The sequence below is a fragment of the Centruroides sculpturatus genome, unplaced genomic scaffold (genome assembly GCF_000671375.1).
Source record: "Centruroides sculpturatus isolate CEXI.00-Female unplaced genomic scaffold, Cexi_2.0 scaffold1276, whole genome shotgun sequence".
Lineage (NCBI taxonomy): Eukaryota > Metazoa > Arthropoda > Arachnida > Scorpiones > Buthidae > Centruroides > Centruroides sculpturatus.
The window spans coordinates 19,752-35,647 of NW_019385425.1; the positions used below are offsets into that span (position 1 = coordinate 19,752).

Consider the following 15,896-nt stretch of genomic DNA (forward strand, 5'->3'; position numbering starts at 1 on the left):
TCTCTTGAACGGCAGATTTAGTAGAGTAGACACTACATTGATTGATGGTATCATTTAAATAGACCGGTCAAATATCAAAGCAATAAGACACTCTCAGAGACGTTAGTTTTAGTCCGAGTCTGATGCTGGGAATTCTCTATGGGTAATCTGATCTGGATGTGCCGTTTCTCACTATCTGGAATCCCATGTCTGAAGATCCTCTTAACTCTTAATTTTAAATATACAGGACAGGAAAAGACAATAAAAAGAAAAATACATTTAAATGATAAGTTTTTATTTATGTTTTTGCTTATAATCATCTACATAACTGTTCTTTGTGTAACAGTATAGGGATGATATTTGGAAACTGAAAGATTCATTGTCTAATTAATTGACACTAGGCAGCAGCAAATTGTCTGCTGTATGTCGGTTACATTTATAGCCATTATATTCTGGCCTGTTCCACAGCGGGTCTACCAATATGGATGAAGATAGAGGAGCCATACTGCCGATGTTAAATTATGGAAATTTGCATCGAATTCGAATCCAGATCCAATGGCAACAGAACCGATGGATCCAGGTTGGAATCTCTGCATCTATCACATTAGATCTTACCGCTGGCATCTGGCCGATGTAAACTGGAAAAATAATTATTATATAATAAAGTTTATACGCTGTAATTTCTATGCAAATGAGATAATCGTACAAAGAGTTCTTCGTTCTATTCCATTTTTGCTAGCTTTGTTTCCGTTCCAGTTATTCCTAATGGAAATGTTTTAATGAGAAAAAAATGGCGAAAATGCTTTATTTTTATATCTTGTGTGTTTTCTCATAAGTTTCAATGCTGATCTTTATATTTTTATTTTATTTAAAGTAATATATTTTTAAAAAATTTTAATAATTATTAACTGATAATATACATCATTTGACAGTAGTATAGAATTAGTAGTAATAAAAGTGAGTTTATACTTATTAATTTTTCCAATAATATTTTACTTATATAATATTTTCTTAATTAGTTTAATAATTTCAATAAAGTGGATTTGTTTTTGATTTATTTTGACTGTTTTATTTTATGAAAAGTAATAAATAAGTAAATAGTAAACACAATGTTATATTAAATTAACCTTTCGTATTTCTAAATTTACAAAATAATTTTTTCAATTTTTATAATAGTAAAAAGTTAATAATAGTCAAAGCACAAAAAAGCTTATTTTTAAAATGTTTGAAAATTTTGAATAAATTTAAATAATTTTAATTTTTTTACTCTTAATCGTTATGCTAATATTTTCATAAAATATAGTATTTGATTGCTTAATGTACTGCCATATCTTTTATTTCTCAATTTAAAGTATAAGTTTTTTGGGCTTCATTCTTTCCACTCTGCAGACACTAAGAGGGCTTTTATACAGGCTTATCATGGCCCACAAGGAGACTACCAGGTGGTGACCTGGTAGTCTCCTTGTGGGCCATGATAAGCCTGTATAAAAGCCCTCTTAGTGTGAAAGGCAAGGCCCAACATATCCGAGGCATAACGTCCACGAAAATTACCGAGATTGCTGAACAGACTAGAACCTGGGTCCCTAAAAACAGCAGACTAACTCCTTTACCACTCGACCATCTTGTCATCAAAGCAGAACATATCACAACTGGAAAGAATTCCAGAAATGACCTTTTTTGTTTTAATATCATTATTACCATTTATTAGCATTAAAGTTTTTTTAAAATTATTTTACAAGGATGTAATAAATAGTTACAATATTTCACAATTAATGAATACCTGAATGAATGGATAAGCCTAAATTGACTATGGAGATACCAAATCCATTGTATTGAAAAAATATTTTTACTTTTTCTTCAGAATTCTTATAATTGAACGAAAAATGTTTTTAAAAAATTACTTTTTGCTTTTTTTAAATATAATTTCCGTATAATTTCTTAGTAGGAGCACATTTATTTAATGATATCCAGTTAATTTTTATATATTTTTGTAATTTACAGTATCGCATTGCACTTATATTAATTTGTATATTATATTTATATAAAGTATTTTATTTTATAATTTATTATTTATATTATAGGCCTATATATATTTTAATCTGTAAAATGTAGAAGATTTTTATTTGTTGCTATGCTGAATTTCAATGAACGGATCTGAAGATATTTAGGAAAATGCAACTCGGTTCGTTCAAAAATCAACTTTGTAAATAAATCAAAAAATCAAGGTTATGAAAAAATATTCAGTTCCTGCAATAAAGAAAAAAAATGAGAAAAGTGTCCTTTCGAAAATGTTTGAAATATTTTCAAATATATATGTAAACAATTAAGAAAATATTAGTATAATATGAACGCTTAAAACCTGTTTGAATACTGGATTTGAATGCAAATACAGTACTTCGTTGTTTATAAAATATTTTATAAAAAACGAAGTATTTATATTAAAATCCAGTATTCAAACTGGTTTTAAGCGTTTATATTAATATTTTCTTAATTGTTTACATATATATTAATTATTAATACCAAATTTTAAAAAGTTTAAAAGTTCAAACAAATTATGATTGTGCTATTTAAATTTAACATTAAAAAAATCTATCAGTATGTACACATTCTTAAGCCCATTTATATACTGTCAATTAATAAAAATACATAATTTTATAGAATATTATTAATTTAACAATGTACAGTACATATGGTCAATACTAAATGAACAATGGCAAAGGAAACCAGAAAAAGTTATCAGAATAACGTCTCGTCTGATGACCTGACTCGCTACCACGATAAAATTCATTCTAAGAAACCATTATAAACTGGATAAATGCAGTAAATTTACTTTGTTTTAATCTGATAAACAAATGGAAATCAAATGAGTGTACAGAATATGAAAATGATGATTTAAATGCTTTTGAAATTTTAATTATGGTTTGATTTATTGCTAAATAATCTCTGAGTAATCAGTACTTCAATGGATACAATGGCTCCGAAGGATGAAATTCCATATCTTATCTTTTTACATTACGTACGTCTGATAACTACTTTTACGATATAATTTAAGAAATATTTTTGATTTCATTTCATTGCAGTGTATTTTGTATTCGGATGTACTGTACAGTACATTTACCCCCAAGAATAGTAAGATAACTTTATTGATTTTCGTAATTTTAATTAATAATACAAGTCAATAATTAAGATTTTAAATTAAATTTTAGAAAAAAAAAGTAATAATAAATTGATTATAATATATTTATTTATAACATAACAATTCTATAACAGTTATATATTTTAATAATAAAAATATACATAAAATATTTGATTAAAACAAATAACGTATTAGATCTATATAAAGTATTATATTTTATTAACTGTATAAAAATATGATTATTTGATAAATAATATTAATTAGTTTGTATTTAAAATATTAAAATATATGTATATATAAACCTGAGTATATATAATGTAGATTTCGTATAAAAATTTTTTATGGTTTACTCAAAATTCGTTTCGATGATCTTCTGGACTCTTGTGCTGGTGGCACTGGTAAAGCATTTGAACATACTTTCGAGCATCCACTTTCGCAGCATTTTTTTGTTCCAGGACAATCTGAGTCACTTTCACAAACTGAAAGGACAGAACTGATTGCGCATTTAGCAGGACGAGGTGAACCGACTGGACAAAAGCCCTCTATAAAAAACATATTTATAAACTAATTGTTGTAAATTATATGCTTATGCGTGAAATAAACCATTAAAATTTATAAATTAGCTCGTTAAAATTCATTTTAAAAGTAATCTTTATAGAGCAAAGTAGCAATTCTATGTCTATCGAAACACCATCAAAGTATAACGGAATTCATGTGAAATTTTTTTGAAGAAATTGTCAACAAGATAACACGATAAGAATATTATAAGAATATTTTTATATTCTTGTCAAGTGATTCTATTTTTTGATTTATTTTTTTTTTTTGCTAACAGGTTCTGATATGTTTCAACTGTAACTAAAATGATATATTTGTTTACATCCATAGAAACCACTGATAAAAATTTCAATGAAAATTTTTAAAAATATAATTTAGAAACATCCATATTATGAAAAATTTCCTATTATATAATATAGAAATTTGCAAAGCGGATTTTTTTTGGCTTACCTTTAATATCTATTTCGGAGCAGTCGTGTTGCTGAAGACATTTTTCAACGCACTGTTTTAATTCATTGGCACAATCCNATAAACCTGAGTATATATAATGTAGATTTCGTATAAAAATTTTTTATGGTTTACTCAAAATTCGTTTCGATGATCTTCTGGACTCTTGTGCTGGTGGCACTGGTAAAGCATTTGAACATACTTTCGAGCATCCACTTTCGCAGCATTTTTTTGTTCCAGGACAATCTGAGTCACTTTCACAAACTGAAAGGACAGAACTGATTGCGCATTTAGCAGGACGAGGTGAACCGACTGGACAAAAGCCCTCTATAAAAAACATATTTATAAACTAATTGTTGTAAATTATATGCTTATGCGTGAAATAAACCATTAAAATTTATAAATTAGCTCGTTAAAATTCATTTTAAAAGTAATCTTTATAGAGCAAAGTAGCAATTCTATGTCTATCGAAACACCATCAAAGTATAACGGAATTCATGTGAAATTTTTTTGAAGAAATTGTCAACAAGATAACACGATAAGAATATTATAAGAATATTTTTATATTCTTGTCAAGTGATTCTATTTTTTGATTTATTTTTTTTTTTTTTTGCTAACAGGTTCTGATATGTTTCAACTGTAACTAAAATGATATATTTGTTTACATCCATAGAAACCACTGATAAAAATTTCAATGAAAATTTTTAAAAATATAATTTAGAAACATCCATATTATGAAAAATTTCCTATTATATAATATAGAAATTTGCAAAGCGGATTTTTTTTGGCTTACCTTTAATATCTATTTCGGAGCAGTCGTGTTGCTGAAGACATTTTTCAACGCACTGTTTTAATTCATTGGCACAATCTACGCACCCAGAAGCTCTTTGCCCTGGTAAAATTCTGCGTCTCGGACCAAAAGGGAATGGTCGAGTAATCCCTTCTGAGAATTCCCCTAAGAAAAGAGGGAAAATCAAAATTGCTACAATATGCATACTTTCGCTTGCACTTCCCGTTTCGATAGCCAAATACCACAGATCCAGTTTTATGGAGAACAACCTTGTGGCTATAGTATAACTGTTGTCCTACATATTGTGTATATTGTTATTGTACCTAGCGGCGTTGATATTTACAGTCAAGATAAAAAAAAAATAAAATTTAAGTAGAACTAATTCAGTTGCACTTTTAATATTGAGAACAATAACCCGAAATCTTTTCTCTCTGTTTTGTATTTAATTAGATAATTATTCATTTTTTTAATTTTGAAATTTTGAAATATTTAAAAAAAAAATACCAAATGATTACTCGAGGAAGTGTCGTTTATGAGATTGATAACCCAAGAGTTCATTTTTAAATAGCAAATAGTTCGTACAAAGCGGTTTGGGACGATTATGCATTTAAAGATTTTTTCCTGTTGTGCAAATGAGCGATGTCTAAATAATTAGCTTTTTTTTTTCCGAGATGTTGATGACATTTCTGATGAATTACCTTCGATTTTAAAATGAGTCTGAATTATTATTATTATTATTTTAATAAGTGCAGTACATAAGTTTAAATATAAATCTTTATTAATTATAAATAATGATGTGCAATTAAGCAGAATCCTCAAGAATTTATTTGTCAATCAGAAGAATTCTTGTTAAAATTCTTTGATTAAAATGAAAGACGAAATGAATTTATACTTCAAGAATTTTAATAAAATTTCAGAAAATTATAAAAATTGTTTATCATCAAATTAACTTGTTAATTAGATGGAAAAAGGAAAAAAAAAAACTGAAATACAATGTAGCATTGCATGAACTTCGAATTAATAGATACAAACGAACGTGCATTTGTATATAATGATAAAAGCGGGTTTTTAATAAATAAAAACAATTTTATAAATCATATGATGTGTATAGTATAATATGGTTCTAATTATAATGTATCGTCGGTAGTGAAGGGTTTTATTTTCTTACCCTGTAATTTGTAATTATTCCGACTAGACAAGGTTACTCGTGGTTGAACCAAGTGACTTAGACATTTTTTGCCCAGGAATCCGGATTCGATCTCTTGTTCTTCGATTTTTCAGGGAAGTTCGGTCTCGACCCCATTCTTTATTATCTTAGATGATGTTCTTACACCCAGTTGCCAAGAAATGAAGAGTATCGCAGTAAGATGGATGTTGTTTATCTTTTAAACATTACTAAAGAATTAATTATCTAAAATATTTATTATAAAAATTAGCTTTCTTCAATTCATAAGTTAAAGGATATGTATATTATTTATGTTTATTTACAAAAATGTATAAGTTTCTTGATTTAATTTTAATTTTATTTTCATTATTTATATTGCAACTGATATCAAAAGCTATATAAATATTTAAAGAGAGATTTGTATACTTTTAAATAAATAAAGATACAAGCTTAATGATTGTTAATTGATAATATTTAATAACAATTTTATAAGTTGAATGGACGCATAAAGCAATTACTAAAGATGATGACAGACTGTTAAATTAGACAATTAAGTGGCATTTTTTTTAGAACTAAGTTAAAAAAAATTACTCTTGAAATTACTATGGAACAATCATATTTTAAATTCTATCAAATAAACTATATCTGAAATGAAAATTAATTTTTAATGTACGGTATATTATCTTATAATGCCTCTTTGTTAAGGAAAATTAATAAATTTGAAATTGTTTAACAACTTGGTTTTCATAAGCAAGAAATTTAATGCATAAGCTATAGTGAGTTTAAAAAGCAAAATTGAAAAATTAATTAAAATAATAAACATTTTAGAAATTAAACATGAAAAAACATTTCTTCGACTTAGTAAAATTTGAAAATTATACTATTAATTATGCATCGACTTTCCAAGAAAAGTTCTTCACTAAATGTTCAGGGTCATTCGGGACCACGCATTCATCTTATCAAAGAGTTTGCTAATAATTCTTAAATATCCTTGAAGTAAGTTTAAACTTAACCTTGAAAAAGTGAATTCGGTATATAACTACATAAAATAATCTTTACTTTAAATGCATTTATTATATTCGAGCATGCCGGGCATTGTCACTTAAGTTTCTTGAATATAATACGAAATTATTGATTAGAATGTGGAATAGTTTATATTAAAATCAAAATTAAATTATTAAAATAAGCAGATTATTAGGTCAGACTCTTCCACAAAGGAGCCTTGGTCTTATTGTATAATATGGCCGATCGTGGTCAAAAATGGGTTACTAGAACAGAATATTTCTTAATTCCCACCATGAATGTTATCATGGTTAAGTCAAGTTAAAACTTTTAAAAGGTACGTATTCTATGCCGATAATATAATCGTTTATATGTAAAATAATGCAGTTTATACTATCAATATTATGCACTAGTTAGTTTTATAATTAATAATTAACTATACTAGAATTCTATTTTTGATGAAATGTATACTTCTTGAACTTTGCAAGATGCTTTCATTTCGTGTTAAAGTTAAGCTTCTAGTGTATTATAGGAAGATAAATATAGTAAATTTGAAAATCATTAATAAGTCATAACGATGTCTTAATTTATTTTAACCTAAAGGAAAAATATTTGAAATTTTCCTGTAATAATTTTTTCTTTCCTTTGAAAAAGTTGTTCTACTTACAAATTATGAAATTATTAAACTTTTTAAAACAGAAAGTGACGTTCCACAATCAGGAAATATTGTAAAATACGTATACAAAGCTTATTTTCTTAACTTATTTTGATTCAAAACGTTTGTAATACATTCAATTTTTCCTGTAAAAATATTGCATTTCAAGTTCCAAGAATGTAATTCAATAATGTTTATACTAGCGTTAAATAATAAGAAGAGAATAATGAATTTTTTTTTAATATAACTTATTCAAATAAATTTTACAAGTATAAAAACAACTTTATTATTTATCAAACTCTTTGAAACCGTTATGAATCTAAATATGTTATACGTGGATTTAAATGCAAATTGCGAAACTGTAGACTGAAAATCATTTAATTCCTTGATATATCTTGTTACTTATTCTAGAAAATTTTAATAATTTAATAAGACAGAATTATAATAACATATGCAAAAACTGTTCTACTTCTTAAAAATTTTATTCACTTTATTCATAAATATAATATTAAAAACATGAATAAAAGTGAAAACGAGAAATTTAACATCAATCATTTCTAGTTAAAATGATTTGACATTTATATTTTTTTTTAAAATACTTTACAAGATTAAAAACAACTTAACAATTAAAATACTTTACAAGATTAAAAACAAATTTTTAAATATATATTCTTGTAAGTATAAATAGAATAATATTTATATATTTTAGGATAAATATATTCATTTATTTATCATGAAATTTGTTTGAGTTAGATTAAAATCCAAGAGGAAAAAATTAACTTTAGAAGTTACTCATTTTCAGTTCATTAAGTTCAGTATGAGAGAAAGTTCCTCATTATTTTATAAATATCACATTTTTTTTTCTTAAATACATTACAAAGTATAAGATTAATAATTATAATTAAATAATTTATTAATTTATTGCATAAATAGTAACAAGAAGCTGTATTAGTCATTAAACTCTCATCCAAAATAAAAAATGTATAACTGTTTATATAATATAGGAAAAATTCACATGTAATTATAAATTTCTACATTAAACAAAGGGCAATTAAGTATCATACATTAAGTAATAGAAGTCATTAGATTGCTGTTAGCTTTCTTAAGACATAAAATATATCAGAGTATATTTAAAAGATTTATAAAAATTTAAGAAAAATTATTATTTCATTGCCAAAATATATTTTTTAATTTATATTTTAATAATAAAAACAATATTTACTTATTTTAAATTTGTTTTCCATTATCAAATACATAAAAATATTAATCTATATTAAATATAACTTTATAATACATCAAATATCTATTGTAATACAAAGTATATAATAATTTAAAATGATTTACTTATTGAACGTCTGATTAATTATCATTATATTAGATTTAATATATTATATATATTAACCTTAATTAGTATATGAACTACTGAATTACTTTTAAATTATTATTATTATTATTATTTAATGATGATAATTTAACAATAAAAAATACTTAAAATTAAATTTGTTGTGAGCTTATAGATTTTATTATTATTAATTTTTTTTCTAATAAATAAATTATTTATGTTTTCAAAATTTTAAAATTAATTTTTTTTTTGCAGTAAGCTGTAATTCATTTATTTAAGTACATTCAAAGAATCTAATTTAATAAATACTTAGTGCATTACATTCTTTCAAATGCATTCATGTGAATGTGTTTCAATGACATAATTTTTTTCTTTAGATTCTCAAAATGCTTAAATGGTAGTTCTATGACACTTATCTAAATAATTTCTAACATAAATTGAATGTCTCATATGTTCTTATATTCAGTTGAGATAACAAATGCTATCATTCCTATTATGTATATAAGAATAACAATAAGCAAACAAAAGTTATTATGCACATCCTTGACATTTTATTAATTTGGCTTTTGGCGTCATAGCCTCTTAATATGATTTTATAGGATAGGATTTCAAGGATATCAACTGTCGATAGACTTCCAGGTAAATAATTCCTGTTATATTTTAAATTTATTCACGCTTTTTTAAATGTTTTTATATTATAATACATAATTCCACAATAGTATTTATTTATTGTCATAATGAAAAATTAATTTTTTCTCTGATATATGATGAAGAATCATCATTAATTTTTATAAATTGAGTTATTTAAAATGTCAGATAATCTCACGAATGACTTCAGGTTACATCAATTAAATAAGATAATGTATAAAGTGTATAATTTTGAACTTTATAATAATTTATTGTATGCATGCCAAGAGTCACCTTGACCTATTTTGCAAAAATTTTAATTCTTAAAATTATATATTATATCTAGATTTTCAATATTTAATATTGAAAAAAAAAATTAAACTTATTTATTCTAAATTGCAAATGAACCAATAAATTTGTAAATTTTAATTTATATTTTTCTATTTCTTAATATGGTAAATTTTTCAGAAATTAGGTTAAAAAAATATTTTTTTAATAAACAAATTGAAAAATATTTTATAAATAAATATAGTTAAATTTTATTTAAATCTTATAAAAATATAATACATATTTTTTTTTTTAAATTTTTATTTGATACTAAACTTTTATTTAATAATCTAAATAACACTGTGATTAGAACTTTAGATATATAATAACAGGGGAGGATCTACATAGGAACTAATAGAGCTTAAGCCCTGGGCCCCAAATGTCAAGGTCCCACAAAAATTGGATTATCATCATAAATTTTGAATACTTTTTAAATAACAATGACCACGTATCGTATAGTAAAAAATAGTTAATAATATAATATTAATAATGATAATTTATAGTATAATTTGTTTTATTGTAATCAATGTAACGTAATTGTCACAAAGTTGCAATCCACTGTATCGAATTCGAATGCTATAAGGAGACTAATAATAATGGCCAGCCTACCTTATAAGGCACTGACAATGCCCCTCTTTGCAAGGAGAAAAAAGAAAAAGAAAAAGCTACAGAAAAGGTAAAATTATTTAGTGTAAGGGGCATCCCTGGGTCGAGTTCTGAGGCATTTCCGTTCATGGCTAAAGAATCCAATCCGGGCTCTGCAGATGCGACTGCATTTCTGATATGTTGCCGTCATGCTGAATAAATCCCTTCGTGTTTTCATGGAAGAATTCAATTATTATTAAAAGCATTGGAGGATATCCAATCCTGCTAAGAGACTACATGCAAAAATGAATTTTAAACCCCAATTTAAATATTCTTAATCTTACAAAAAATGAGACCCCATTGGACTTCAATAAGCCCTAGGCCCCGAAAAACTTAGATCCGCCCATGATCTAATATCGATATTAAGAAAGATCTGGAAAGTTATTTAAAAAATCTATTTACAATTTTCTATAAAAATATATGACTTTGCATCGTAAATATTGTTGGAAGTGGAAATAATATACTGATATTTTAAAAGAGGAGGCTTGATTATTCGGAATATTTTTATTATCATCGATAGGAACTTAACGATTTAAAACCAAATTTATAAACAATTTCACACTAGAAAAACAGTTTTGATCAAATTTAATATTATACAGGCTGATAAATTTCATTTAAAATATAAAAATATAGTAAAAGTAAACCATTTTTTTAAAATGCGAATTTGTTTGAGTATGAAATGGAAAGATATTTCCATTTTAAATTTTTACTTATAATATTCAAATATTTATTTTAAAAACGTCCAAACTTATTCTTTTTAATCTTTAAATTTATTTACTTCTAACTTATGGTGATTGTCTGAATAAAATCTCTCGATACCAGCTATACGGCATGCTACAATTAAGCCCTATACAGTGGAATAAGACCGAAAGCACCACAGGAAGAAACTAGTAGCGGCAACTGCGCTTCCTGAGATTTGCTTTCTTCTTTGCTTTTTTCNTATAATGTATTAAACGTTATCTAAAATTTTATACTGTATTTATTTTACATTGACTTATAAGAAACTTAAATTGTCAGTTTTGAATGAACATGGCACAGATACTGGCTTGCTTTTTTTTAAATTATTTTTTTTGGTCATTTATTTTCTTTTACAGTTCGTGGTATTATATATATTTTTTATGATATTATTTTTTATATCAGTGAGTGGAACTTTAAGGTATCTTTGACATTATATGAACAAGAAGGTCAACTACTGATGTAGTAAATCTTTTGAAGTGAATTTCGTAGTAGCGTTCTCTTTCTCAGGGTCAGTAAGGGTTGTATCAACAGGAAATCAATGTTTTAATTCTGAAAAGATTTCTTATCATTTCGAAAATAGGTTCATTAATATCCTATATAACTTTTCAGCATTTGATAACTTTAAATAATTCTATAAAATTTTTACGTTTATGAATAAAAGTCGAGGAATTCTATTATGTTTAAATTGCAATTTTAAATTGTTTTAAATTATACAATTTAAAATAGGATGAAGGAATTCAGTATTCAATTATGTAAAATAAAGGATCCGAGAAAGATAAAAAGAAACATAATAATAAAAATATTTCATTTTGAAAAATTGTGAGATTGTCTGTCTGTCCTTTTAGGATATTTGACCCTAATTAATTAAATTATATAGTTTTTTTTATCCTGAATAAAATATGAAGTAATGAAAAGAGAATTTAAAAAGTGATCTACTTGCAATGCGTGGGTTGAAACTCTCAAGGGACAATACTCTAAGCAGCAGCAGCATGAATTATATATAACAAGGACAATCCCGTGGCTCTAAAAGATGCTAAATAACAGATACTTTTTTCTAAATGACAAAGTACATGAATTGTTTATATTGAATTTAATTTCCGCCAAGGTTTTTAATTATGCTGTCAAAAATATTATCCAACGATAGAATTCTTTCAAGATCGAGCGCAATTTTTCTAAACTATTCTAAGAAGAGGGGAGAAAATAGTGGAAAGCTGATTCAAAAAAACTGCAATAAATTATTGGAAAAAATTGAAAAACGTGAAAAAATAAGTAGCGGAGGTGTGGGAATAAAGGAAGTAAGTCTATTTCATTTTTTCGTATCAGAGGAAGTGGTCTAATCACTTCCCTTTGATAAATTATATAAGTTTTTCTTTTTTTTTTAAAGTTATTAATTAAAATTATACAAATCTTAAAATTATTGTACATGGTATGCTATAGTATACAAATATGAAAATTATAGAACAGGTTATGTTAGAGTATAGCATAGTACAGAATAAAGTAGTTTAGTACAGCACAATACTGTATATAGTATCTATTGTAGTATGTGAACTATAATTTTTATAAAGTTATAGGATATTTTATACAATAAATCAGTTAATTTTCTTACTAAAGTATATTTAAAATATTTAATTATATAAAATTACTAAAAAAAAAAAAGAATTAAAAGTGAAATCTGCTTGCATTAAATTAACAACTCCATTCCTTCCAAAATTTAATAATTAATTTATTCTGAAATGCAAAATAAGTAAATAAATTTAATAAACAGAAATAAATTAATTAATAAAAATGTGTAATAAATTTTTAAATAAATTTAAATTGAATTTAAACTGTTCTAATTATAATAGATAATAAGTAAATAAATTGCTTATTTAAATTGTTAATTATTATATTTATAAATTTTTGTAACGGATAATATATTTAAGATTTTAAAAACATATACACAAAGTGCCAATAAATTACAATCCAGATTTTAGTAAGTCTAAACCTGTTTTAGTGCCTCATTATCCTTGAGAAAACAATGGGGCTAAGAAACAACACCCTATTTTACTTTTTACTAAGTTTGCAGTAATTCTTTTTTTAATGCTAATAAATTTAAAATAAAGGATAATTTATAAATTTTAATTGTTTTAATATTAATTGTTTTTACCATTAAATTAATTGCAATGTAAATAAATTTTTTTTTGTCAATATTTGTATAAAAATATTTGATGATCATAACTAATCTTTAAGTATATTTATATTCATCTAAAATATGATAAAATAATGATATTTGTACTATTTATCTTAAATAAATAATATTAATTGCTCATTTTATACAATTGCATTTGATAATTTGTTTAATTTGCTTGAAATTTTTGAGGATTTATATATAATATACTACACAAAAAAAAAGAAAGTATTTCTGCCATAAATATTATTTCTTACATTTAAAAAGTTTGATTTATGAATAAATATTAATTTATATAAATATCTCAAGTTTCATGTTACATAGAATTGTATGTATAAACATAATCAATAAATCAGAAATTAGAGTAATGTATGAAATTTATGACAGTAAATCTCATTGAAACGAAATAATTGTAAATATTTTGATATCGTAAATGAAATGCTCAAAAGTTTTCGGTTTTTTTTTTTAGAATTAATCTAAGGTTAAGTAAACATTTCAAATTCTAAAGAAATGTGAACTGTGGCACCATTCTATCCTATGCATTTTGTAATTTAGAGTAAGTATGTTGCAACTAGAAGTAATGCTTCACATCACATATGACAACTTTCAAATGAATGAATATTATATTTTATTTGTTATACAGTATTAAATTTAATTTATCCGATACCTTTCCGACAGGTTTGTTGTTTCGACGGCATTTAAGCCAGTCCCTTTCTTTCTTTCTCGAAATAATAGTTTCGTATCTATGATTCTTGGTACGTGTTCGCATTCTCGAGCGAAAAGTATTGCAGAGTTTTGGATAATATTGATTTATGTGCATTCCCAAGAGGAGTTATTAATCATAATAATTAAAAATTTAACATTAAATATATATATTTTTAAAAAATGAATATTTATCTGTTAATATATNTATAATTTCGTTAAACAAGCAATTAACATTCCTGCATATAATTATTGAAAAAATGCGCATAACTTTGATAAAAAAAAAAGGTCGATGAAATATTTTGTGATGATGTGTTTAATTTCTAAGTTCATACCCGTATGATTTATGATTTTTAACATTTACTTCATCAATTATTAAGTTATATTAAACAACGATTTTATTAAATTGAATTAGTAACGCCTCTTACATCATTTAAATGTAAGTTACTATAAATAAATATGTATCTTCCGTAAAATTATTTGTCTTAATGGAATAAAATTACACCAGATTTTATTGTACATATGCTGAATTATGTTAAACTTCAAGGTCGAGTCTGTGTATTGATTACTTTTATCCACAATGTCTCGTTGTAATAAATGAGGTTCAACGGATCAAGGTCGACATTGATTTAACTTTGCAAAGTACTAATTTTGTCTTTGTTAAATTAACACACACACACACACATATATATTTAAACTGCAGTGTTCTGTACGAATGTAAACACTATCTTAAACACTATATACCACCGCCGAAAAAAAGTCTATATGCAATATAGGTATATAAGTATAAATTTTATATATATTTAGGTTAGGTTGAAAAAGTACCCAAAATATTTTCCCCATTTTTTTCCGAGGTCTGAAAATGTGTCCGCCCAAAATTAAATTGTATCTGACGTCACGTTGACGAAAAATAAATATTGTTATGGCAGGTAGGTGGCGCTCTTCTGAGAATCTTTAGGGGGAGTGATAATGAGAGTGGGTGGACGCCTGACGTCACAGATTACACACACAAACCCCAGACTGATTGCTTCAGGGTCACAAGTCAAGCAGTCAACATTTTTTCTTGTTTTTCTTTCCACTCTTTTCGAATCTGTAAAAGTCGAAACGAGTAAAGGCGAGGCATTCCTGCAAAATAAAAAAAAAATTCTTTCTCCTATCCTCAAATATTCTGCTTTAACGAAAAAATTAGTAACAAAATATCGCTAACTATGTTTATAACAATGAGGTCGAATAAAATACGTCAATAAACAATGCCCCGTGTTTATTTTTATCCATAAATTTAACTTGATATTAAGCATACTTGTTTGTAAATTGTAAACATTCTTTCACTGGAAACATAGGCCTTTTGTAGAAAAATCGTTTCAATTTCGTTTTATACCATAATCGGTTATGTTCAATTATAATTTATGTATTTGGAATTTCTTAATTGGTATCCGACAGGAAATTAAAGGAAAAGAAATAATAATAATAATAATAATGCGTGCAAAATATTGGATAAGTAAAGAACTGTTGTATATAATTGTAATTTATAAAAATTATACGTTAGCTTTCGTGTATAAATTAATCATTTATATTTAATATACAATAATAAATTATTATATGAATTATTAATAATGATA

The 15,896-nt window shown here is 25.1% G+C and overlaps 3 protein-coding genes across 4 annotated transcripts in view; 1 reads left to right on the forward strand and 2 right to left on the reverse strand.

Annotated features, from left to right (window-relative positions):
* Nucleotides 1-312: 312 nt before the first annotated feature.
* LOC111638863 (waprin-Enh1-like) lies at nucleotides 313-5,172 on the reverse strand. Of its 2 annotated transcripts, none has more exons than XM_023384632.1 (3): nucleotides 4,911-5,172; nucleotides 4,205-4,444; nucleotides 313-617 (listed from the first exon to the last, which is right to left on the reverse strand). In XM_023384632.1, the coding sequence occupies exons 1-2, from the start codon at nucleotides 5,110-5,112 to the stop codon at nucleotides 4,242-4,244; spliced, it is 405 nt and encodes a 134-aa protein (XP_023240400.1). In that variant the 5' UTR covers nucleotides 5,113-5,172; the 3' UTR covers nucleotides 313-617; nucleotides 4,205-4,241. The 2 variants fall into 2 exon arrangements, with proteins under 2 accessions (XP_023240400.1, XP_023240402.1); XM_023384634.1 differs by lacking the exon at nucleotides 313-617 and adding an exon at nucleotides 3,381-3,417.
* Nucleotides 3,029-15,896, forward strand: part of LOC111638862 (metalloproteinase inhibitor 3-like) — a 24,923-nt gene continuing 12,055 nt past the window's right edge. Inside the window, exon 1 of the mRNA XM_023384630.1 lies at nucleotides 3,029-3,108. The gene's annotated coding sequence lies outside the window, so the exon portion shown is untranslated. The remainder of the gene's footprint in view (nucleotides 3,109-15,896) is intronic.
* On the reverse strand, nucleotides 3,387-4,208 carry LOC111638860 (WAP four-disulfide core domain protein 2-like; the record flags this gene model as incomplete). The annotated part of the gene is made up of 2 exons (XM_023384622.1): nucleotides 3,387-3,657; nucleotides 4,121-4,208. Coding segments are annotated over 2 exons (291 nt in total), but the record flags the coding sequence as incomplete, so codon positions are not given.